Source organism: Sphaerodactylus townsendi, linkage group LG05 (assembly GCF_021028975.2).
Source record: "Sphaerodactylus townsendi isolate TG3544 linkage group LG05, MPM_Stown_v2.3, whole genome shotgun sequence".
NCBI classification, from domain to species: domain Eukaryota; kingdom Metazoa; phylum Chordata; class Lepidosauria; order Squamata; family Sphaerodactylidae; genus Sphaerodactylus; species Sphaerodactylus townsendi.
The window spans coordinates 118,102,047-118,129,118 of NC_059429.1; the positions used below are offsets into that span (position 1 = coordinate 118,102,047).

At 44.2% G+C, this 27,072-nt stretch overlaps 1 protein-coding gene across 1 annotated transcript in view; it reads left to right on the top strand.

The window, feature by feature from the left end:
- The first annotated feature begins 19,174 nt into the window (after positions 1-19,174).
- Positions 19,175-27,072, top strand: part of DOK5 (docking protein 5) — a 75,320-nt gene continuing 67,422 nt past the window's right edge. The window contains exon 1 of the mRNA XM_048498926.1: positions 19,175-19,507. Coding sequence (XP_048354883.1) covers positions 19,442-19,507 — 66 coding nt within the window. The 5' untranslated portion in view covers positions 19,175-19,441. The remainder of the gene's footprint in view (positions 19,508-27,072) is intronic.

The following is a 27,072-nucleotide window of genomic DNA, read 5'->3' on the forward strand; positions in this document are numbered from 1 at the left end:
CAATTTAAATTGTGAATGCCTTATAATGGTCCAGGGAAAGAATACAACTTCAAGTGTGTTTCACATTTGCTTCAGAGCTGGATTAACACACAAGCTAAGGTATGTTACATTTTAGGGTCTTGGTAACAGAATCGTTCAGTTTGTTAAAATTATACACATTTTTATGGTAATGGTATAGAGACTACTTGAACTTGATACAGTTCAGTATTTCAGAAAGTCTTAATCACATTCATCCTTTCTTGACTAGTGAGATAGTCTGAGGTTGCTCTTTTGTGAAGGTCTACTATATGGAAGTTCTAGAATATTCTGGGTAGTGCCCCTTCAGTTAAGAAACTCTCTCCTTATGGAGATTCACTTGACATCCTCCATTTTCACCATGGGTAGCCAAGTAGAAAGCTCCAAAAAGCTTTGAGCTGAAGTACCTTTTTAACTAGAGAGGTAATGTTTTAATACTCCATTTGAGGACTGGTATCCATAGTGGCTCATGTTGGACTAGAACCTGACAACCTGGTTTTAATCCCCCACTCAGCCATGACAACCTGCCAGGTGACCTTGGGCCCATAATCTATTCTCACATGGTTGTTGTGAGGAGAATGATGAGATTCTGTTTTGGATCCACAATCAGGGAGAAACATGGAATGTATGTAAAAGATAATGCTGCAGCCTCTAGTGGTTGTAGGACCAATTTGCCTGGAGCCAAAATAAGGTCACCCGATCACACCATTCCCTGATCCTCCTTGGGGGTTCTTCGGCTTTGGCTGCATTGTCATTTTTTTATTTAACCCCCCCCCCCCAATGTTAATAGAAATGGAATCAAGATTGCACATGCAGTGTGGAAAAATCTGTTTTCTTCAGTTGGCATTTTCCGATAACGTTTTCAACGGTTTGCATGCTTTGGTTACTGGACTGCTAATTTTCTTTGTCTTACTGGAATTTTTGATCCCTCTAGCTTCACTTGTAGTCTATTATGAAAGCTGACGGCTGCTGATACCATAATCCTGAAAGTATCAGTTTGGTCTTTACAATACATTTGCGGTTAGGGATGCCAGCCTTCAGGTGAGACTTGGAGGTCCTCTAGAATGGCATCTTATCTCCAGACTACAGAAATCAGCATCCCTAGAGAAAATGGATGCTTTGGAGGGTAGGTTTTATGGCACTGCACCCCATTGATATCCCTGTCTTCCCCAGGCTCTGTCCCCAAATTTCCTGGAGTTTTCCAACCTGAATCTGGGAACCCTTTTCTCCATCTCCTGCCAGTGGCCAGGGGAAACCTGGCAATGCTATTTGTGGCATAGTTGTTGTTCCTGCATAACTGATTAATCTCACTGCTGCTTAGGCACAAATATAATAGAGGAACCATTTGCGATGGGCGTGTTGTTGACAAAAAAGATCCTCATGTCAAGCTATGCGCACATAAGCAACCCCACCCATGTAGGATCTAGACTCTGGTTCCTGGGGGACCTTTTAAGTCTTTGTATCTATAGTGACGGCAAGGCTTGATATGCCTCCAGAGGCGATTGAAAGCACGAGCAACGGATGCTTAAACGGAGGGTAAACTGTATTGTCCTGACCAAAATGCAGAGTAGCAAAGAAAAATTAAATAAATACGTTAAAAGTGCAATAGCCACTTTCCTATGCAGTGAACCGGACAGTAAATCTAAGCAGTTCACTGTTAAAATTTAGTAGTAAAATTTAAATGGCTTACCAATTAAAGCATACCCATCTGCAAATTCCTAACGTCTGATTGTAGGCATTTTGAATCCAAAGTCATCTGTTCCTCTTCTTCTATTTTTGAAATCTTTCAACAAGAAATTATAGAAATGGAAAAAAATAGAGAAGAAACTAAGGGGCGGGGGGGTGACAGAGGGGGAGAGAAAAGGCAACTTCTGAAAGCCGAAGGCGTGCACACACTTACTGATCCTGGTTGTTTTCTAAACTGGCGGGTCTGGGAAAGCCCTAACTAGTTCACCAGTTGAACTGAAGGATCTCAGATTGCCTGGGGAGGCTAGAGCCAGACCCTGTGGGTTCTTAAACTGGCATTTGCCTCTTTCGGTGACGTGTGGCAGGGAACTACTGAGAGCTCAAAACCAACTAAAGTGCCATGTTCCCCAGAAGTCCAAGGTCCTATGTTCCATCCGTGTGGCTAGTGCAAGGACAAGACAGCTGAGAGCTGTGAAATTGTGAGATTGTCCTATCAAGGACATAAAAATGCCGATGGTTGTCCTGCTCTTTCTCTCCTGGGGTGAGGTATTGGACTGCCACACCCTCCAAGACCTCTTTTTGGTTAGCCAGTCTTTGAGTGATGTCTCAGAAAGTGGTGAGGAGTGGGTTGATAGCATCCCTGGAATCTCTTTCTTTCTCTCTTTGCTGTCAGCTACCTCTCTCATATTGAGTGAGATGGGTCTGGCTCTTCCTCCCCAATCTTCCCAACTCTCCTTAAGCAGGCTTATTAAGGCCTTCTCTGGACAGGCTGACTCTGGTATCCCCCAACATCCTACAACATAGGATGGGTATTATCATTAGAGTAGCAGTGTCCTCCAATGGCCTCCTTCCTTGAACCTTGAACATCTTAGTCCCACCCTGTTTTACCTTCAGCCTGTTCTCCAGGACCCATTGGCTGAGGGCCAGTCTTGCAAGTCCATCCTGAAGAAGCGATCCTGTAGATGCATGCCAGTAGTGAAGCAAATGGTCTGGGTAAGTGGTCTGGGTAAGAGGACCAGCTCTTGTGTCAGTGATGGGAGAAGGTTGTATTGGGGAGATGTTAACTGTAATGCCATTGACTGAGACCTTTCATGGAATATCTTCAGAGAGAGAAGGTTAATTAGGTTGGCTCATGTCCTGAATAGATGGGCCAAGAGTTGGGATTATCATGTTTGGTTAAGCGTTTGATTAGTTTTCTGCAGAGTTTTCTGCAGAGAAATCTTCACCGTAATATTTTCCAGGTTATTCTCCTGTAAGCAATGGTAATTCATCATGGCCTTACTTGGATTGAAGGAGCCTTGGAGAGTCACAAAAAAGGGGTCTCAATTAGTGTGCCACAGGTAATGAGAAACAGGTTGCTTCCTCCTGGGGGTTACCCAAGAATTCTTATGACTGCTCACGATTCTCTGGTTTGATATTTAGAAATGGTGTCTCCTGCACTTCTAGCTGTGAAAAGTCTGAGGATTGGGTATTTGTGTATATGTAATATGTATGATTGTAAAGCTCTAGGCTCAGTCCTTGGCATCATTTGCAGTGCTTATACCTTGTAGAGCAGTGGTGGCGAACCTTTGGCACTCCAGATGTTATGGACTACAATTCCCATCAGCCCCTACCAGCACTGCCAATTGACCATGCTGGCAGGGGCTGATTAGAATTAATAATCCCATAACTTTATCTGGATTCTCATAAGTTGAATTATATAGCACTGTTAATAGAAACCATGAATAGTTAAGAGTTAACAGCACTAGGTTAGATGGACTATTGGGTCCAACTCATTGCAAGTCGGCTTTTTTCCATCTAATTTTTTTTACAGGCATTGTGAAGCACAAAAGGCATTTTAGCATTGGTTCAGTGGGGCCAATAACTCTGCTTCAATACTTCATTAAATCCACATACAAATACAGCACTGCACCCACAGATGGCCATTTTTTTGATTAGTGTGAAACGAAGTCCCAATTGCATTCAATATTGATTTCCTTGTGAAGAAGACATCTTGGTTTCTGTGGATAAACACAGGAACAAGTGACATTTGGTATGACTGTACAGATTTCAGATTAATGGGCTTTACTACTTTGAAGGCTAAAAGGAATGATTGCAACCTTCCAGTATTAATCATTTTGTGACACTCTTCCCTAATAGCACCATTTTTATACCTCTATGGTAAATTTAGCTTTCAGTGTTAAATCTCCCACTGCAAATCATCCATCCTTATACTGTCATTGCACATTTTCAGTACAAAAAAGAAAAGAGCCTAAATAAAAATGGTTGGGCAAGGGGGGGGGGATTTTGAGGCACAATATTTGTATTCAAGCACAGAGGGGGCTTGATATAAACTATGAAGTGATGTGCAAATATGTTGTCCTGTTCTAGTTAGGCACAGAGCAAATGAATGCATTTGAGACAAGGCTGTGTGGAGGGCTATTCTAGAAAAAAGACATGTGATAGCATAGGGAGCACCAGGACATCATGGGCTTTACAGTCACTTCTTCACTGTGAGATTCGTGAATGTAGATGGGACTATTGTGAAGGAAGGATCCATGACTTCATAAAAATCAAAGGGATTTTTTTGTGAAGTGTTTGCTTTCCTCTTGCTGCTTTACTAGGACAACTGATTGGGGCACTACTGGAAATAGAATGAGAGAGAGATGCCATGGACAGGAAGATACTGATGTTTAATATCTCTTTTTACTCTTGGGCTGCTTGTGTATGTTTTATCTCTTGCCCTGATAAGCATAGTCTTTCTTTCTTTCTTTCTTTCTGTCTCTCTATCTCTGTGTGCGTTATCCTCCCATTTCTTTCCCTATTAGTCTTCTGTGTTGATGTGCATGTTTTGTCTCCCCTTGGTCTTCTTCTTGCGTTGCCCGCCCCTTTGGTGATATTCTCTGCATTTGTATTTTATCCTCTCTTTCCACACCGTGGCTGTCATCACCTCTGTATTTCTGTGTTTATATTCCCCACACCATGTTTTCTTGTTTGTATGTGCTTCACAACACCTCCTGTGGTGGCTGTAGTCACACCTGCCATCCTGCCTCAAAATGCTGAAAGTCCTTGTGGAGACAAAAAAAAGTTAGGAACCTCTGTGATAGTAGGTAATGTGTAAAAAAAAAGATGACAATAAGTCGGTGAGTCCTGATCAGGATCTTCAGGACCAGGGACAGCTCCAAAGTATCACAGATGTTGTTCTAAAAAAGCTGGTTTAAATGAGTCCTTATTCCTGGAGCTTTGACTTCTATACTGTACCTAGCTTGTAGGTATTCTTTCTTTAGCATCTCCTGGCAGCAAAGGGGCATTATATTGTACTGACGTCAAAGGGCATTATGGTAAGCATCATGATACATTACTATGGTTACAATAGAAAATATCTTCATTACCTCTACAATGGTGACATTGTCTCTTAATTGGTTGATTTGGGAGAGGGAAGAACCTTTGGTTAACAGGTACAACCCTGTGAAAAATGTATCCTGTTCTGGAGAATGGAGGTAGAAATAGAAATGTATTTTCCATGCAGATGAACAGATGATAACTGACTCGATACATTAATCTGCACAAATGTCATTAAGGTAGTCAATAATCTGAACAAAAACCCTTCAATAACACACCAGCTGAGCCCACATAGAATTCTGATGCATGCCTCTATATTTCAGGCACAAGCCTTTAGATTCAACCCTCAGTATATTCAGCTAAGAGGAACTATGGTTGCATGGCTTTGAAAATAGCAGTCATTTGAAGAAGATAGGTGGGTCAAAGGTCAGACTCAGTCAAAGACAGCTTTGCTCATTCATCATTTTAGATCAGCAATAATGCTACCCATGAAATCCCAACAGGACTCATCCCCTGCCTTTCCCCCACTTTTGATCATACATTTAATTGTAGTATCAAGTCTGAGTGCGTTTCCAAAAGATATGCACTAGATCTACGGGAAAGTGGAAAACTCTATCTGTGTACCTATTCCAGACCCTAAATCTCTACCTAAGGTGGTATAACAGCCCTCAAGATAAGGGTAGAACAGTGATGAATGGCTTTTTGGATTTTGCCGGATTCATATGATGCGGCGGAGGATTCATATGATGCGGCTTTTTGGATTTTGCCGGATTCATTTGATGCGGCCAACGGCATCCTGAATGAGCATGTCTCACTATTAGTTCTCCTACTCATGCTGACAGTTGACAAGGGAGGGTTTATCTTATGAAGAAACAAAACTGTTCCAGACCTCTGAACGCAAATGTTCTCACTGACGCTCACTGAGGTGTAGCCTTGTCAAGCAATTATGACAGAAACTTAATGAATGCATTCGCTAATAAGTGTGGCAGACCTCAGCAACACAAAAGAAATGACACACCAGAAGAAGCGTTTACCACAATTGGTGAGGTGAACGGGACACAATTTTGTTTTGTTTTATACTGACATTTGTTCATGTTCACCTGTGATTCAGGAGAGAGGAGGCCATGTGAAAACAATCTATTTTTTCCAAAAATACACACACACACCCTCTTTGAAGTCTTAATCACCCCGATTTATGTGGAGGATATTTTGGCATGTTGCTCATTATCTGTTGCCAAAGTCTGGAAAAAAAATAGGCCAATGTCTCTCCAGTTTGTTGATCCCTAAAACCTTCTCAAGTCTAGCAGATGTGACCAGTTTTCCTGCCTTTCAGTCTGTGACAGAAATGCTGGTAAATGGAAGAAATGAGGATGGAATTGAACCAAGCTGTTGGCATTGCAGGAAAGGGCTTTTGGTCATAGCTCCAACTTGAAGGTCCCAGCACTGTGGTGGGTCAAGGAAGGCCACAGGCTTCATTTGCAAAGCTCAGTGATCTGAGGAGAATGAACTTCAACAAAAGATGCTTCAGTCAATACTCCCTTCACCACCTGCTGTTCATGGAATCAGCTGACCACAACATCCTTTCTTCAGTTTTTTTCTGTCCTTTTGTCCATTCTCTTGGCTTTCATTGCCTGTTGCCAAAACCGAATGTGCTCATAAGCAAACTACTTCATTAAGGTTTTGCAATTGTTGCTTTATTAGGCTAAGCTTTGGTGGGCATCATAGACTGTTTTCATCCAGGAAACTAAACGGAAACAGCTCTAATCCACAGTGAAAGGGAAGCTAGAGGCAATTCAACTTTGCATTGAATGTGCTTGGCTAAAACCAGTTACTTTCTGTAGACAATAAAGCTTGAACTCTCATGCTAGTTTGGTTGGAATGCCTTTGAGATACTTCATTTCCCCCTGGATCTCTGAACAGCTCAGAAGAATACAACTATTGGGTTAGGTGGTCGTTAAATAGCAAAATAAGTCCCCTGTAAGCCAGCGTGATATGGTGATAAAGAGTAGTGGACTCTAATCTGGTGAATTGGATGTGTTTCCCTGCTTATCCACATGAAGCCTTCTGGGTGACCTTGGCCTAGTCAAAGTTCTTTGAGAACTCCCTCAGCCCCACGTATCTCACATGGTGTCTGTTGTTGGGAGGGGAAAGGGAAGGAGTTTGCAAGCCTCTTTGAGTCCTCTCAAATGTAGAGAAAAAGCAGAGTGTAAAAAAACTACTTTTCTTCTTCTTCTAACTGGCTTTGGTCTATGAAAGTGGAAGGAACAATCAAAGCTGCTTGAGGGTAAGCGGGGTGCATTTGGGGACAGGTAGAACAATTTATTTGATTCTTTTCCATTTGAGAATCCGGACCTGGATGGCCCAGGCGAGCCAGATCTTGTCAAATCTCAGAAGCGAAGTAGGGTCTGTACTGGCTAGAAATTGGATAGGTATACCAGCAAGGCCCATTATGCCCGGGGAGCTTATTGTGACCAGAAGTAGCATTTATCACGCAGCCTTTGTTTCGGGGCATGTTTGCTGTTGTTACCCATTGCACTAGCTCCCCTATCTGCGGGAAACTGGGCTTCAGCATTTCTTCTTGTGGGGCTTAGCGGCATCATGTTCATTGGATAGGCAGCTCCACCATATTCAGCCCAGCCCAGCTGTATGTGTGTTCCCATTGGATGTGTTCAGATATCCCTCCCTCCCTCCCTCCCTCCCTCCCTCCCTCCCTCCCTCCCTCCCTCCCTCCCTCCCTTCCTTCCTTCCTTCCTTCCTTCCTCCCTTCCTCCCTTCCTCCCTCCCTCCCTCCCTCCCTCCCTCCCTCCCTCCCTCCCTCCCTCCCTTCCTCCCTTCCTCCCTTCCTTCCTTCCTTCCTTCCTTCCTTCCTTCCTTCCTTCCTTCCTTCCTTCCTTCCTTCCTTCCTTCCTTCCTTCCTTCCTTGAAAAAAAAAACCCTTCATCTTACTAGTCCAATGGCTATAATAATTCAAATATGTTCTGCACTGTATTGCTTGGAGATTTCAGTGATGAGTGGTCTTTTCACCAAGGTGGGGCGGGTGGTGGTGGTGGTGGTGTTGCAATGCAAGTGCTTATCCAACCATGGCTGCTAAATCCCCTTGCAATCCCCTTGCAATTAATCTGGTCATCATTTTCACAATGATTATCTTTTTTATATTGATATATTGGTATGATGATATGATAAATAACAAACATTGAAATAATAAATCTGAAAAGATTCCTTGCCTGCCACCAGGGGCGGAGTGAGGGGGAATTGTGCCCAGGTCATGTGCGTGCCCTGTGCCCCTGCTGTGGTGCTTCCCACCCCTGCCCCACCCTGGAACGCCCCCTCTATGCTCTGGCCATGCCCCCGCACTGGCGCGTGCCTGGGGCGTCACGTCCCCCAGGCCCCGTTGGCACTACATCACTGCCTCCCACCTGTCCATTGTTTCCATTCTCTGGTGGGAAGGAAGGGGGCTAGTAATGGCAGACCACCTGCAAAAATGTGGTTTGCCTTTTGGAACGCTCTCCCAATCCCCAATCATCACTTTCCCGTGCTCTGATATATGCAAACTATTCTGTGGCTCATTTGTCCCAGCACATGGAAGTCAGCAGGATCGGGGGGGGGGGGGCAGGTCAGGGGCAGTAATCAGGTGACAGAAAAGTGATCTGGCAGAATGAGGAAGAAACAGGAAGGAGTCAGTCATGACAGGGAGAAGGGGGGGGAGGCATGTATGGCAGTGCGAGGGAGTGGGAGGGGTGAAGCTAGGCAGGCTAGCAGTAGGTGGAGGGAAGATGTCAAGACAAAGCTATGATCACCGGCAAATCTCCTTCACTCTGGCGCTGAAGAAAATTAAAGTCATGCTGAAAGTGGTGTTGCTTTGTTTGGGGAGAATGGAAATTGAAAGTGGGGCTCAGGGAAATATATCCGTGCAAGAAATTGTGCCCTGACAGACATTCACTCCTGCAGCATGGCAAACACCTTGTGCATAATCGACCCAAGATCTGTTCGTCTCTTGTCTTGAAAGCTCTATGTGGCTGCCTTAAATTTTCTAAGATTTGACAGCTCTTTACACACACACATATCTCAGTGGCTCATTTATTGACTTTAACTGTACCCTGATTTTTCACCAATGGTGATCCAAAATGGCTTACATTGTTCTCCTTTCCTCAGTTTTGTCCTCACAACAGGTGTGGGGGAGGTTAGACTGAGATTGTGGGATTCAGGAAGCTCAGAAAGACTTGTAGGAAGTGACAGTTTTGGGTCAGGGATTACCATAAATCAGCTGTGATATGTCAGTGTGTGATATCACACACACACACACACACACACACACACACACACACACACACACACACACACACACACGGGCCCCTTCCGCACACGCAAAATAATGCGTTTTCAAACCACTTTCACAACTGTTTGAAAGTGGATTTTGCCATTCCGCACAGCTTCAAAGAGCACTGAAAGCCGTTTGAAAGTGCATTATTCTGCATGTGCGGAATGAGCCAAGGAGTCTAATGACCGAACCTTAGCATTGATACAATAAGAAACACCAGAGACTGTTGAGAAAACTCAGCAATGAAGGAATAAGAGGGGAAGTCCTCCTATGGATTAAAAACTGGTTGCGAAACAGGAAACAAAAAGTGGGTGTAAATGGGAAGTTCTCACAATGGAGAGATGTCGGGAGCGGTGTCCCCCAAGGATCCGTTTTGGGACCAGTGCTCTTTAACCTATTCATAAATGACCTGGAAGTAGGGGTGGGTAGCGTGGTAGCCAAGTTTGCAGATGATACCAAATTATGTAGGGTGGTGAGAACCACAAAGGATTGCGAAGAGCTCCAAGCGGACCTTGATAAATTAGGTGAGTGGGCCCAGAAATGGCAAATGCAGTTCAATGTAGCAAAATGTAAAGTGATGCACATAGGGGCAAAAAATCCAAACTTCACATACACGCTACAGGGGTCAGTGCTATCAGTCACAGACCAGGAAAGGGATTTAGGCGTCTTAGTTGATAGTTCCATGGGAATGTCAACTCAATGCATGGCAGCTGTAAAAAAGGCAAACTCTATGCTGGGGATCATTAGAAAAGGAATTGATAATAAAACTGCAAAGATTGTCATGCCCTTATATAAAGCAGTGGTGCGACCGCACTTGGAGTACTGTGTCCAGTTCTGGTCCATCTCAAAAAGGATATGGAGGAGATAGAAAAAGTGCAGAGAGGGGCAACAAGGATGATTGAGGACTGGAGCACCTTCCCTATGAGGAGAGGCTGCAGCGTTTGGGACTCTTTAGTTTGGAGAGGAGGCGGCTGAGGGGGGATATGATTGAAGTCTACAAAATTATGCATGGGGTAGAAAATGTTGACAGAGAGAAATTTTTCTCTCTTTCTCACAATACTAGATCCGGGGGCATATATTGAAAATGCTGGGGGAAGAATTAGGACTAATAAAAGGAAACACTTCTTCACGCTAACGTGTGATTGGTGTTTGGAATATGCTGCCACAGGAGGTGGTGATGGCCACTAACCTGGATAGCTTTAAAAGGGGCTTGGACAGATTTATGGAGGAGAAGTCGATTTATGGCTACCAATCTTGATCCTCCTTGATCTGAGATTGCAAATGCCTTAGCAGACCAGGTGATCGGGAGCAACAGCAGCAGAAGGCCATTGCGTTCACATCCTACATGTGAGCTCCCAAAGGCACCTGGTGGGCCACTGCGAGTAGCAGAGAGCTGGACTAGATGGACTTTGGTCTGATCCAGCTGGCTTGTTCTTATGTTCTTATGTTCTTATGTTCAAGTAGTTTGATTTACCAAACAATTCTGCCATCTTTCGAAGAGATTTCTACCTCTTCCAAGGTTACCCAGGGCTGTGAAACTGAAAGCTGTCTTCTATTGGCATTGTGGATGTGGATGAAGATGTGCAGATGGATGGATGGATCCCTCCCAATCCATACTCCATTGACTTTCCTAGTCTTGTCGATCTGGCTCACGTCCATCTTCATTCCATCTGACACCACCTGTTCTAACAAACGGCTAGTTGCCTTTCTTTTTCCAGCTCCCTGTCCATTTCTTTTCATAAGAACATAAGAAGAGCTGTGCTCGATCAGACTTAAGGCCCATCAAGTCTCACGTTCTGTTCACACAGTGCTTGGCCAGCTGCCCCTAGGAAGCCTGCAAGCAGGATGCCCACAAGCTTATTTGTTGCTGTAGCAAATATCCAGCTATGTCTTATGTTGCTTGGAATCTATCTGCAACATATGTTGCATTGTCCCATTAAGTTGCAGATAAATGCTCCATTCTGAAATGCAGAGAAATTAGGTACAGATATGTGCCGGGGAATAGCTTTGGGTAAGTCATTGGTTTTACCACATCATGCTTTTCCCCTTTCAACAGACCATTGGAGAACTTCCAGAAGTTCAACTGATCTCCACACAACAGAGATCAGTTCTCTTGGAGGAAATGGCTGCTTTGGATTATGATCTATTGGGATTGTGATCTGTTGAAGTTCTTCCCCTCTTCAGACAATGCCCCCAGGCTCCTCACCTAAATCTCCAGGAATTTCCCAACCCTGAGCTGGCAACCCTACTTGCAATCTACATAAAAACATAGAGCTGGAAATGACCCCCAGGGTCATTTAGTCCAACCCCCTGCACAATGCAGGAAATTCATGGCTATCTCACCCCCCCAGTTAACAGGTAGTGTCCACTTAGGTGCTGTGTGGTTTCTGGGCTGTATGGCCGTGTTCTATCAGCATTCTCTCCTGATGTTTCGCCTGCATCTGTGGCTGGCATCTTCAGAGGATCTGAGGATCTCCTGACGTTTGAGCAGACAGGAGAGTGCTGCTAGAACACGGCCATACAGCCTGGAAATCACACAGCACCCCAGTGATTCCTGCTGTGAAAGCCTTTGACAATACAGTCTCCACTTAGATTTGGGGGAATCAGCTGGAGACAGAAAGCAAGAGGAAGTAAGTGGAATCGATAACTTATGTATCTCAGAATTGTCCAAGTGAGAACTATTAAAACAGCAGACTGTTGTCCAATTAACTGAGTTCTATTGATAAAATAGCAAAAAGATAGGAATATATTTTTAAGCAATGAACATACACATAGAAGGCATACAAGAGCTGACTAGTAGGAAATGTCAGAAGCTGGATAGGGTTTCAGGGATGGGTGGTAGTTACCAGTCTTAAAGGGATGTACAGGGAAAACAGACTGAAGAGAAAAATGACCAGTGTTTCCAGGATCAAAAAGGAAGAACCCACACGCAAGCGGGTACATGTACACGGATCCAGAACCCACACATTATGTACGGCCAAATATTTATGTCAAAAATATTTGGTCCTGAGGTAAACTGGCAGGAAAGTCAGAGCCAAAGAATCAATGACTTTTCCTGAATTTGAACAATAAGAGTAGGAGAAGCTTGATGAATCATCAGGACCCAAGAGAATGCCTGGTCTATTCTCTTGAATACTGATTGATTACTGGGATGGATGCAGATAGGGTAAGTAATTGTCTGCTCAAAACACTGATTAAATTCCCTTAGGATGACACAATGGAGATTACTTAGTGCAGAGGTGTAGCTCCAAGGGACAGGGGGGCGACGCACCAGGTGCGCGCCCCTGTGGGGGTGTGGTGAGGGTGTTCGGGGGACATTTCTGGGGCGTTCCAGAGGGGGATGGGGGCGGAGGACGCACTAGTGCACCAGGCGCTTTCCTCTTACTTAGTGCCACTGTCCAGCCAGGCACATCTTAGGGCCATGGGAAAATTTAAGCGAGGGAAACTGCCTTCATGGCCAGTCTTGATGGAACCCACCACACAACTGTAAATATCCTTTGAGCAAATAAATGTTCTCTCTAAGGCTCTCTTGTAGTGACCCTGAACTCTTTTTTCTCTAGAAAATGGAGTTTTACTTATGTGCACACATTTCTATGCCCCTTGAATGAGCATGCATAACTAGGGGGCAGAGTTTACCACTGCAATCTCTAACCCTTCCTGGCATGCTGAGCTTCCATAGATATGTTGTTCAAAGGGAGTTTTCTTTATAAGCCCAAACTAACATCCTGCATATTTACAAATAAAAGAAAGACAAAGACTTCGCAGTATAAAATAGTTGTTCTGTATAGGACTTGGCCATTACAGAATTTAAAAGGGAAGTAGATCACAAGCAAATTGAGCCATACTCAAACTGGCTTTAATCTGCCTAGAAGGCAGGAAGAAATGTAGGCCTCTGGAACCGGTGTTTTCTAGCAGAGATAAAAGATTAGGGCTGTGATTAAATACCTGTTGTGTAAGACCTTGCAAGTGTTAGTTTTTATATACATTAGTTTTCTCAACTGATCTACTGGAAATTAGTTTAAAAATAGTGTCTTTTTCCTATCTGTCCAGTTTTTGTTTTTTAATTAGGAAGCTTTTATCTCCTTTCCTCATTTTATCCTCACAACACTGGGTAGGAAAAATAAGATGCCCCCTGGGTTCCTGGGCTCTGCCCAACCAGGCAGGAGATACCTTGCAGGTGACCTGAGGGGAAAAAGTCCACCTTTTAGTTAGTGTTTCTTAGAAGGCTGTTTGTGTCCCCTCAAAAGAATTGAAAATAAAACTTATCACAGAGACCCTGTGAATTAATGACCTCAAAATCCCCTATCATTAACAGCCTTGCTTAGGTCTTGCAAGCTGCAGTTTCCTTGATGGGACTCAATCCATTCCCACTCTAGTGACTTGTTTTCTCATGATGTGACCAGAGCTCGACAGCTTCAGTTCAGTCATTTCAGCTTCTAGTGAGAGTTCAGGCTTGACTTGATCTAGAATCCATGTTTTGGCGCTCTACAGTATCTTTAAAATTCTCCTCCAACATCACACTGCAAATGAACCAGCTTTTTCACAGAATTATCTAAGAAGTGTTAATTTACAGCTCCATCCAGGAGGGTGTGTGTGAATGGTCTCTTGGAGCTAGCATGGAGCTGTGCCAGCAGGTTTGCCCACCCTACCAGCAGTGGCGTAGGAGGTTAAGAGCACTTGTACTCTAATCTGGAGGAACCGGGTTTGATTCCCAGCTCTGCCACCTGAGCTGTGGAGGCTTATCTGGGGAATTCAGATTAGACTGTACACTCCCACACATGCCAGCTGGGTGACCTTGGGCTAGTCACAGCTTCTCGGAGCTCTCTCAGCCCCACCTGCCTCACAGGGTGTTTGTTGTGAGGAGGGAAGGGAAAGGAGATTGTAAGCCCCTTTGAGTTTCCTGCAGGAGAGAAAGGGGGGATATAAATCCAAACTCCTCCTCCTCCTCCTCCTCCTCCTCCTCCTCTTCTTCTTCTTCTTCTTCTTTCATCAGGGAGTGCAAACTGGGTGAAAGGTGGGTGCTGTGAGCCTTGGTGCACCCACCAGAAGAGAGCCTGACCCAGTGGTGGGATCCACTATCCTCCTCCATTTTCTCACAACAGTCCTTTGAGGTAAGGTCGGCTGAGAGTTGTGATTGACCCAAGATCACTCAGCAAGATTTAATGGCAGGAATGTGCAATTACCAGGGTTCTTGTCTGCCACTCTATCCACTACAGCACACTGACTCTCTCTGGCCACATTCCTGTTCTCTTTCTAAAGGAAATAGTTCTGAACAATTCCATTTTACGCATGCTGCAAAATGATGGAAAAATGGGGACCTTCATTGCAAAGGGCGGGAGTTACGACAAATTATGTTTCAGTATGGTCATCTGTAGATCTTATCCATTTGCAGGATGATAACTTCTAAGACCTTCCTGTGTCCCTAGTGTTCACAAGAGATCTTTGGATCAGGTTGAATGTTAAATGGTTTGAACATTCTTATGTGTCCATAAAGTGTCCATATTTTTTTTTACAGTTTAAAAATAGATTGTTCAGATAAATTCACCCATCCATCTTGGAGGGGGACGACACATGAGTAGGAAACAAAGTTGACACACACACACACACACCCGCCCCAAGCCTCCAAATGATGCTGGTCTCTTCAGTTCAAATGCTTCATTTTGTCATTTTCATGCAAAAGAAAGAAATCTTGGAACTCAAAGTCACGCCATGTATTGAACAATTTTCCCAGACTATTGTAATGTGATTATAATTATTACTCATTTAAATTATTTACAACAGGGCTATTACTTCAGAGTGACCTTTTGTTCTCTCGCAACTAAAAATGCTAATATAGTGTTGTGATAATAGAATAATGCTATTGTTGGAAAGGCTCAAAGCATACATTTATTTCCATTGAAGACTACAGCTCACAAAATAAACATAATAGGAAGCCTAATTCTGATAAATTGCTAGAGGTCACTTTTCTGATTCTCTGGCTGTTATATATGATCCCATCTTCAGAAAGGAAGTGCTGTGCATCTTGCTGTAATCCACTGAGGTTCCAAATGCTGGGAGAATAGTTAGAGGTTGGAGTAGGGACTGGATCAGGATTCCTTAAAGTATACACAGGTATGAAAGGTATAGGTGTATTTGTACCTTTATTTGTCTGCTGAAGGAAACACAGGTATTCCTGATAGCAACTGTGACGTGGGGAGTTGCCCATAGAAATAAGTAGAGAGAACCCTATTTTGTAAACATATCTGACATGATATTGACGTATGAAACGGCTTTCTGCTGAGTCAGACCATTTGTCTATCAAGCTCAATATTGTCTGCCTGGACTGGCAGAGGATTTCCTGGATTCAAGCAATGCAGCCTTTTATAATTGATAGAGGGAGATTTTATTAATTTTGTAGTTCAGGTGCTGTCCAGAGTTTTTTGGTCTTGGACCCAGTGTGTCGATCATCACAGGGACCCCAACTGCTGGTTTGTGCCATAATCTCTCTACTTGCATTCTCAGATCCTACCATGTCATCATCTTTTCCTCTTCTTTTTCTTCAACCCTGTTGTCACCAGGTATTGCTACATCAGCTATTCACATTTTTTCCCCTTTTCACAACCACTGTTATGTCTGGTGTATTATGTGCCAATACCTCGTCTGTTTATATTTGGAAGTCCCACAGTGTTTTGACATGCACATTTTCAACTACTTCTTCAAGAGTCTGCTCCCACCAATTTTTTTTTCCTGCTGGCAAATGAATTTTTTTAACAGATGTTCCAGTGAATAGTTTTAGCAACTGTGTTATGACATTGTTTATAACCAGTTTGTGCAATCTTCTTGCCGGAGCTTAGTATGTTGTCGTTGCTGCTGCTGCTGCTGTTAAGTATTGGGAAGGTGCAACTGAGTTATAGCAATCCCTCATGGGATTTTTAAGACAAGAGATTAGCAGAGGATTCCATTCAGAGGTGTACCTGGGGAAAATATAGCCCGGTGCAAAATCTGAATGCCCCCCCCCCCCTGCATATGGGTGGCCGCCCTCCCCCATCATGACCAAACAACTTTTTTTGCACCAGGCCTTGAAGTCAGTGTATGGATCCGGAGGAAGGAGGCGGGGTGTAGGGGGTGATTTCCCCCCCCCCCACATGACTAAATGGCCACAGCCAGGGGACATTTGACCCCATATGCCCCCCTGCGTGGTATGCCCCTGTTTCCATTGCCTGCTTCTGTGTAGCAACCCTGGTCTTCATTGGCGGTCTCCCCTCTAAGTACCAACCTTGGTTGACTCTACTTAGTTTCCTCGGCTATACTGGACTTAAAACACAATGCCAAGAGATATATATATATACTTTCAGTGCACTTTGTGCTCTGTGCTCTTAAATGAAGGTGGGCTAGGATTGCAGCACATTATTATTCCGTGCCTCTTCCTTTCCCTTCCTGACATTTTCTAGCTTAATTGGATCCCATCAGCAGTGGATGCTAGAAAGGGCTCAGGGACTGGGCAATGAAAAGATTGGAAATTATGCAGGCAGAGGGAGGTGAAGGGGAGGGGGACAGACCAAAATGCACTGAAAACAGTATTGTCCCCCCCCCCCCAGGTGTGCACAAATCTCGCTCTCTTCCCCCCCATCCAACCTGGCTCTTGTTAAAAAAAATGACTTTTGCAAACCCTTTCAACTGCCTATTGTTTAATTGACTTGCAAAGTATTATCAATACCTAGGCAGAAGATGCATATGACTCCCATTTTGTCCCGCGCATATGGCTGCCCATCCATTAGCGGGTTCAGTTCAAGATATTGGCTATCACATACCTGGCCTTTCATGGCCTGAGTTTCCATGTCTGAAGGACAGCCAGCCCTGCAACTGGGCAAAATCAAAAACTGGCTGCCCAGTGTCTTCTTGGTTTTGGCCCCCATCTTGTGGATCGCACTGCCTAATGGGGCCAGAAAGGCTCCCATTCTCTTGGCTTCCGACAGGTTCTGCAAAACTGAATTATTCAGAAGGGCTTCTGACACTAGTAATTAAGATTGTATTGTAATAAAATGTTTCCAAAGGGTAGAGACTGTGGACTACAAAATGTATATACTAAGCTGGTTCTGAGAGAGTAGATGGTTGTAGTTAGGTCCTGGTTTACAGAGCTGTGGGAAATCGCCATCTATATTTTAATTTTTTTTAATCTTATGTTTGTTATCAGGTTAATTGATCTATGAGGTTATTTAGTTGTAATAGTTTACAAGTTAGGTATAGGGATTGGTGCTTATTGCAGGTGCTAAGGTGTGTGATATTTGATGCTTTGCTACTATTTGTATGCTATGTATTATGTTGTTGTGCTATTGCAAATTGTTATTATGTGCTATGCTGATTATATTGTTAGTGGTTAACCTGAGATAGGAATATTATTATTAATGTTTATTTAGCTGTTGTTTGATTATGTTAGGGTTTATTGTAAACGATGTACTATTATGCTTGGTCCTATTATATTGACGTTGTTGTTTCTTTTCATGTTGTACACTGTCCTGAGCCCTCCGGGGGAGGGCGGTATATAAAATAAATTTCAAATCAAATAAAAAATCAAATTACTGTGTCTGGTGTGCACTGTCTATTGCTGTAAGTTTCTTTCGACTATATAGTTTCTTCATTGTTTATCATGCCATTTTAATGTCGATGCTTTGATCTGGCTGTTTTCAGATTTCTGCAGCCCAAACCCTATTGATTGGTTGCCCCACCCTATTGGTTGAATTTGACTTACATTGTGCGATCCACCTTGAGTTTCAGTGAGGAAAATAGGACATAAATAATGTAAAGAAGTAAATAAGTTTGCTCAAGGTTGCAACCCTTCTATACCCACTGATTTAAATGGATTTGGAAGAGGGCAGCATACTGTAGTACTGTGCTGTTGTTCCAAGTCTGACAACTCCTGAGTGTTGCAACCTAATTTAAACTGTTTGAATGCACCAAAAGCTATCATTGTAGGTTGGTTAAAAAAAAACTGTAGATGTGATACACTTGGCAGTTATCTCAGCTGGTGTAGTGGTTAAGAGCAGGTGGACGCTAACTGGAGAACTGGGTTTGATTCCCTGCTCCTCCACATGAGCGGTGGAATCTTATCTAGTGAGCCAGATTTGTTTCCCCGCTCCTACATTCCTGCTGGGTGACCCTGAGCTAGTCTCAGTTCTCTCAGAACTCTAGTCTCAGTTCTGTCAGCCCCACCTACCTCACAAGGTGTCTGTTGTAGGGAGGGGAACAGAAAGGAGTCTGTAAGTCCCTGTGAGTTTCCTCACAGGACAGAAAGGGGGTATAAATCCAAACAATAACAACAACAAACAAACAAACAATACATCTTCTCCTTCATGCTGCTGCCCCTGCTGCGTACATTCGCCTGCTTTTCCTTATTTGGCTGTTGCCCTCTTCGCCCTCCTGTCCATTAAAAAAAAAGTGTGGGGGCTCCAATCTGTCTGGCTCTCTTATCCCCTGATGAACAAATCAGTCCCACAAACCCTGAGTTTCTGGGGCCCCTTTTTGGCAGTGCTGAAGGCAATGCGATCTGCACGTGCTTAGAGGCACTTTCCTCTTGGACCTGATCAGACTTGCTGGGGAGGAGCCTGCTTCCTAATTAACCCCCCCCCCCCCCGCTCCTCTCCACCACCTTTATACTGCAAAATGAAAGGATCCCTGCTTTGGCAACAAGGGCGATGCACGGTCTTTCCAAGGGAGAGGGGCGGGCGGCGTTCAGCAGGTCGATCCCCCTTTTGCTAAGGAGCAGCCAGCGAAGGCAGCAGGACTTGTCGCCCACAAGAGGGGAGGGCAGGGGAGGGGAGGGGAAGCGCTGGGCCGAATCTCTGATCTCATTCCAGAAGCCAGTCAGCTGCGAGCTGTCGTCTATCCCCGTCAGCTGATCCAGCAGGGGAGTCTCCCGTCTCATTCACTCTTTCTCACTTCCCAAGTGGATTAAAAACTCTTGCCGGCGAGTTTCTGGGTCAGGCGGCGGCTTTCATTCCAAGGGCTGGCTAGCTAGTAGGAGATCTATTTTTTTTTTTTTTTAAACAAGCCAACCCAAACCCACAGCTGCAAACTGGATCGCCCTGCAACTTGCACCCAACTCTTGGGCTCTCCATTCAGAGGATGGCGACCAATTTTAATGACATAGTGAAGCAAGGGTATGTAAAGATTAAGAGCAGACGTTTAGGTGTAAGTATTTGGGATTTCCCTCCCCCTTTTTTTATTTCTTCTGGGCAAAGGAACGGGCCGGGTGGGTTTGGCTGGTCGGTGTTTCCCAGGCTTCTGCCACGTGGGGTGTGCGGTCGGGTCGGAACGGAAGCCGCGTTCGTTTACATTGCAAAGAGCCGCTCCTTTCCCGATCCGAAGCGGTATGCGCGTTATAAATATAGCAACAGCTCGGCTGCATTTCGCGTGCACGGATGCCAGGGGCGGGGGGAACCGGAGGAGATCCACCGGAGTTCTAACTGGACCAGCCGCGTCCATAAAGTAGCAGGCTTTCGGAGTTCACAGGACTCAGCTTGGCTGGGCAGAAGCTCATTTGCAATTTTTTTTAAAAAATACGGTCTTGGCTTAGGAAAGAAACGACTTTGGAGAGGAGAGTCCTCTGAAGGCTCTGAGGGTCATGATTTTAAGAGGACACACCTGTTGGACTGTAGCAGAGTGCAGTGCTCTTCGTGTTGTGGCAGTAAGTTTTGGGCAGAAGACCTTCCTAGGAGGTCATGCCCTCCCCCCCAAATGGTGGTGGAACCTTCATGTTTTCATGCCTGAAGGATGTTTACCTGGAAGTTAAGTCTCACAGTATTCAGGGACATCCAGGTGGATAATAGGTTCCGGAGAACTCAAAAGCATGCACGCTTCTTTGTGTCGGCCTTAACCAAAGGCACCACTTGGCTTTTTGATTTGGCTTTGGACCCACGCAACTACCTGCAATCTCCATATGTTCCTATGTAAGGACAGTAGGGTGACAAAGAATGCTGATTTCTGCAGATTCAACTGGTTGTTGTGGGTTTTCCATGCTGTGTGGCCGTAGTCTGGTAGATCTTGTTCCTGGACACAGTGTGTAACAGACTTCCCTCTGTGCTACACCTCTGAAGATGCCCACCACAGATGCAGGTGAAACGGTAGGAACAAGATCTACCAGACCACAACCACGCAGCCTGGAAAACCCACCAGAACCAGCTGACTTCTGTGTTAAGGTGCATAGAACCAAGCTGTTGGGACCGCTTTAGCATGTTGGAATTGGATGTGATGGAAATCATTCTGCAATGCCCGTGCCTCATTTAGCAATTGTAGATGTTGTATTTCTCTTCCTTTCTCCAATCCTCCTTCATGGAAACATAGCCAGAAGAAGGGATCTGGAGCATCAGGAAACTAGCATCCTAAACCAAGTTATCCCTGCAAGATTACAATTCTAAAATTGCCAACTGGTTTAGAAGAGTGTAACTCTCAGTAGGATTGTGCTGTAGGTGTGCCATCCTTTGTAGAGTTACTTCAGTCTTAATCCAAAGACCCCAATGATTGTAAACAGGAATAACTCTGCATAGGTTAAAGGGCAGGTGTTGAAGGAGGAGGGTGCACATGCCAACTTACTCTAGCAGTGGCAGTGGGCATTTCTTCAATGTGTCATCGCTTGCTATGGATTCAGATGCATGCCTATATGAGGGGCTCATTGTCTGCAGGAAACATGGAGATGCCACAATGAATAACACTTGTTGGGCCAGCTTTCTTGTCGCCAAGAAGGACTCTTTGCTCATGCAACTGTTTACAGGACAGCATACGGAAGGAAGAACATGGTCTTTGATGTGTTAAGTGCACATGAAAGACTGTGCTTAGCATGGCAGCTGAAACAACCCACACTAATCCAGTTAGTTAATATGGGAATGAGTTGTGAGTGTTCACAAAGTTTGGCTGGTATAGAAAGAGGTCTGTGTGGAAGGAATGCCTTGGGTGAATGTACGTGCCTTTACTATGTCTCTGTGGTCCCTTGCTGATTGCAACTGATATCTATATAAACAAACTGATGTGTTTATCTACTTTCCTTGGTTTTGCGATTAAGCATTGTTTTCATTGTGACGGTGTTTGGAATTCCACGTTCACTGTAGTTTATGAAATAGATCTTAGAACTATCGGGGTCTACTCAGTAGCATCCTGGTATTTCAGTCATGAACTCATTTGGTAAGGCAATGGGCTAGTGAGCTGCCTGGCTCTTCTGCCTGTCGAATGGGAACACTTTCTCTCTCATCTGGGAGATGGTCCGTAAGTCCAAGTGACCCTCCTGTTCTTGAAACATGGGCTGGCAATACATGAAGCTGAACTTACAAGGATTGCCTGTGTGATGTCTTCTGGAGATCTTGAATCTCACCCAAACTGAGATGCCATTTCCAACAACAGAAGAGTTGACAGCCGGTGTGGTGTAGTGGGTATAGTGTCAATCAAGGATCTAGCACAGGGGTAGGGAACCTGCGGCTCTCCAGATGTTCAGGAACTACAATTCCCATCAGCCTCTATCAGCATGGCCAATTGGCCATGATCTAGCAGATCTCCGTTTAAATTGGCCCTGATCTAGCAGATCTCCGTTTAAATCCCTGCTCTGCCATGGAAGGTTGCTAGGTGACCTTGGATAAATCACACACTCTCAGCTTGACTTACCTCACAAGGTTGTTGTACAGATAAAATGGAGGAGAGGGTTGTAAGCTCCTTCGGGGAGAAAGGTGGGGTACAAATGAAGAAAATAAAGCGGGGATACAGCGACATCTGAGTCTAGTAACACCAAGTTTTTCAGAGGTGCTCTCAGATGCCCATTAAAAATTTCTAGACATGATAAATGATGGCTGCTTCAAAGTATGCGAAAATGACCTTGCATTCAATTGACCCCAAATAAAAATTCATATAAAACTGTCAACTCCAGGAATAAGCACTCCCCCTTCCTTTTCCCATGAGTCTTGCTGGGTGTTGCACCTGCTCTTGTAACATCATTTGGGTTAGAGTTCAGATTTAAATTATCAAAATGGTAAATATACAAATGGGGCTATGGGTCAAATGCCGCTGCTACCACAACACTTTTGGCAACTTGGGCAGTACATGATTTTTCTGCTTAAGGATGTTTTGAACAGATCTAAGAAAGATCAAGACTGCTTGTTGAGAGAAGGGCTTCCAGGTTATACAGCAGGAAAGATCTCTGCTTTGCACATAACATTACCTAACTAATCATGCTAGGTTCATTGGGGTTTGAGGGGTGTAACTCTATTTAAGTTTGTACTAGATTGTGGCCCAATCTAGATATTCTGTTTGAGGGTTTCTATCATGCCACAATAGGAAAATCACTGTGTGGATGTTTATCTATTTTCCCCCTGTATTTTAATTTTATACAGGATTTTTTTTAAAAAAGGTTCATCCCTGTGTTAATAGGATGATGAGCATTTCTGGAGAGAAAAAGAATCAACTGGTACATTTTGTATTTCTGCTTAATGGAATTATTCCTGCAGTCTCATACTTATTTTACTAGAATACATAAAGGTTGGCTGGCAATCTCCTGGAAAAAGAGGCTGCTGATGCTTTAAACATACTTCAATTAAATCACTTAAGGACAAGTTCCCTCCACCCCCACCATTCCTACATTTATATCAATACTCAAATGATGATAAACTCTGGGTTAAAAAAGTAACAATAAAGAAGAGTTTGGTAGGTTGCAGTGGTGCTATTTGAAATATAACCATCCCTATAAACTCAGCACAGATGACCAGCAATTATAGACAAAACATAAGTGATGTACAAGTGCTAATAAACTGGGAATGGCTTGGATGTGAAGACTGGATTAAATGATAGAAATATTCTAGGTATTAACACCGTGTGCTAAATGCTCGTAACCCTAGGAGAGCCTCGAACATCCCTTTGGAGAGGAAGCAAATTACATTCTTCGTTAGCAGGTGACGTGATTAGTTATGAACTAATAAAAGATATTGGTCAGGCTCCATAAAGATGGAATACAGTATGTGAAAAGGAAATGCATACTTTATTGCTGCCTTTCCCCGGCTGGTCGTAAATGGTATTTGCTAATGTAATTGGAGTAGAGAATTTATGCTGCTGGGAGAATCTCGGTGATGTAAAACTGGCATCAAAAGTCATGTGTACATAGCTTAGCAGGGATGCAGAGTTCAGAAAAAGTCAGGGAGCAAACCTGTACACACTTACCTGGGTGTAAGACCACATGAATAAACCTGGGTGTAAGACCACATGAATAAACAGGGACATTTTTTTCTGAGCAAACATTATTGGATTGTGCTGTGAAATGTCTGTAAACGTAACTCGAAGTGTAAATGTCTTGCATTCCAAACTTGTTTACCAAGAAGTAAAATCCTGATAGTACAAAAATCCATTGATCTACTTCCAGGTAAATACGTTTAGGATGGTAGCTTCAGATTTAAATCTCAAATGGACAGTTAGAAAGGGAAAAGTTCACACCAAACACAAAAGTCACATCATATTCCAAAACAAGGGGTGATCTTTTGAGTTCTCCACTAGCACAAAATAAGGGGAAGGGAAGAAAGTGAGCTGTTGATGGGGAAAGCCCCTCCCCTCCCAATGGCTTGAAAAAGGGATGCAGAATGTGTTGTGGGCTTAACTGGTTTTGATAAATGGTAAAGTTTCCCTTCAGTTGTGTTCAACCCTGGGGTACCACTGCGAGCAGTGATTTCGTAGGCAAGCCATTTTTGAGGGGTAGTTTGCCATTGCTTTCCCCTTCTATTCTTTACCCCCTAGCTATGTGCTAATACCCCCTAGCTACTCATTTACCGACCAAGGAATGGCTGGCTGGCTGAGTTGACCACGAGCCAGCTGCCAGGATATCTGACCCATAGGGGCCTCGCACTCCTGACTGTGTGAGTGGCAGTGCAAGCACTTAACCACTATGCCACACAGCTCCCAGATAGTGCTAGGTAAAAAACCCAGACTTTTAAATAGCACCAGTGAAGGTTATGTTTGAGGAGAGAGAAATAGAATTTTTCCTTGGTGAATATGAAAGGCAGCTGCAAATCAAATCTCTTCCTCCTTCAGCACTAAATGAAACACGCTCTTTCATTACAAGGCAGGGAGCAAAAGCCAAACGCAGTTATTCTAAGGAGGTTGGAGTTCTGGACGTGATTTGACCATGATGTTGACGAAGCCATAGCTCTCGCCCAGGGGACTCTGTGCTCAAACAGCATCTCATTTAAACTAGGCAGCAGCCCCTGTAAATCAACTGCAGGCGCTTTGCTAGTGTGCCAGGGGCCCATCAGCCTGGTGGATGTGGCACAGGTGTGCTCATTAATCACCCGGAGGTTCCCTGCCCAGGGAGTAGTCCAGTTTAAATGTGATGCTATGCAGTTAGGGTTGCCCAGTCCAGGTTGGGAAATGCCTGGAACTGTTGGGGGTGGAGCCTGGGGAGGGTGGGGCTTGCGAATGGGAGGGATTTCAGCAGGGTATATAGTCCACCCTCCAAAGCAGTCATTTTGTGAAGATCAGTTGTAATTCTGGGAAATCTCCAGACATAGCCAGAGATTTGGCTCCCCTATATAAAGCACAAAATCCTTATAATAGTCCTGTGTGGTAGAAGAAGACGAGTTTGGATTTATATCCGCCCTTTCTCTCCATTAAGGAGACTCAAAGGGGCTTAAAATCACCCACAACAAACACCTTGTGAGGTGGGTGGGACTGAGAGAGCTCAGAAGAACTGTGACTAGCCCAAGGTCACCCAGCTGGCGAGTGTAGGAGTGCAAAGGCTAATCTAGTTCCCCAGATAGCTTCCAGAGCTCAGAGCGGGGGAATCAAACCTGGTTCTCCAGATTAGATTGTACCTGCTGTTAACCACTATGTCACTGCTGCTGAGGGAGAAAGAGTGATCCAAGGTCATCCAGTGAGTTTCATGGCTGAACAAAGAACTGAACCCATGTCTTTCTGTAAGGTTGTATCTAAAAAAAATAGTACCTTGGGGTAAGCACTGAAATTTCACCCCCTTGTTTGTGGGGAGAGAAGCCAGAGGTGGGGGCAAGAAATGGGCAGCAGCAATGGGGGGGGGGGGAAGCGGGGCAGGCTTCCATTTCTGGCAGAAAGCCAGGTGCTGAGAGTCTGTTTAGTTGCCTGTCTATAAGCCAATAGGTCCTTCACTCATTCTATTCCTAATTAAAGCCATGTTGGATCAGACCAAACTGGGTCCATCTACTTCAGCTTCTGTGATTGGTTGCCAGGATTTGGCCAATCAGAAAATTGGTGGTGTTTCTGGCCCTGCGACAAATGCTTGGTTTCCAAGCCAGCACCCTGACTGCAGCCAGTGAGAGTCTGGGGGTGGAGGGAGCCATTAGCAGGGCATTAACGTCCAGTACTCTTCCTGCAGGCCACCTTGCCTCCTCCTGCTATGCTCCTCTGCTTTTGCAATATATCATTCTTTTTCTCAGCTGCCCTCCTGTGCCCTCCCCTACCAAGCAATGGTTAGGGCTTGAGCCCTTCCATGGCCTACCCTAGTAATGCTGCTGCCTTTCTGAGCCAGCAGGGTATAGCTGTTATGAGTGGTGGACTGTAATCTGGACCAGGTTTGATTCCCCACTCCTCCACATGAGCAGCGGATGCTAATCTGGTGAACTGGATTTGTTCCCCGCTCCTACACAGGAAACCTGATGGGTGACCTTGGGCTAGTCATAGTTCTCTTCAAATTTGCTCAGCCCCACCTACCTCACAAGGTGCCTTTTGTGGGGGAGAGGAAGGGAAAGAGTTTGTAAGCCACTTCGACACGCCTTACAGCCGAGAAAAGTGGGGTATAAATCCAGACCTTCTCCTCTTCTAAATAAATAAATGGAAGAATAAAACACTAAACCAGTGAGTCCTTTCTTGCTATTGTACATTACACATTTTTGGGATGGGATAACTGATCAGAAAATTCTGCCAAACCTCAGCAACAGCTGAAGAAGACACAACGTTGCTGCCTATACACACAATAGGAAAAGAACCGATACAGGATTTACTCAAATGTAAGACTAGATTTTTTCACAGGTAACCCATCAAACAAAGAATGGAGTCGTCTGATGTTTGCATACTAGTTACAGTTATGTCCAATTATTTTATTGGGTGTATAACATTTTTAAGGGAGTCCTTTTATCTTCTGGTTGTCTTCCTTTCAAGGAAAATAATGGCAATTGATGGCTAACTCAAAACTCTTTCTTTGTTTCATTTTGCTTTTTTACTGTTAGTACAAGAGCAGTAGCACACACACATTAAAACTTGGTGACTGGGATATTTATTTTAATAAAATGAAGAGTTGCCATAGTAGCATTGGAATCACATCCTCCTACGTTTCTGGAGAAAAATCGCTCCATCATTTCTTTAAATCATTGCACTCTAATAGACCCATATGTTACACTCATGGCAACTCTGTATGCTCCAGCTGGCAAGAAAATATGTGCAAAAGAAGAATTTTTAAACCCCACTTTTCTTTACCTTTAAGAAGCTTCAAAGTACCTTAAAATCACCTCCCCTTCCCCTCTCCACAACAGATACCTTGTGAGGTAGGTGAGGCTGAGAGAGTTCTGAGGGTTACTGTGACTGGCCCAAGATTACCCAGCAGGCTTCATGTGTAGGAGCAGGGAAACAAACCTGATAGAGTCCGCAACTCTTCAACACTACACCATCGCTGGCTACACCAAGTGATGTCTGAAAATAAAAACTTGCAGTTTTGTAATTTGTTATAATTGTGGGGCATCTTATCTTGATGATTACTTTTATTCTTT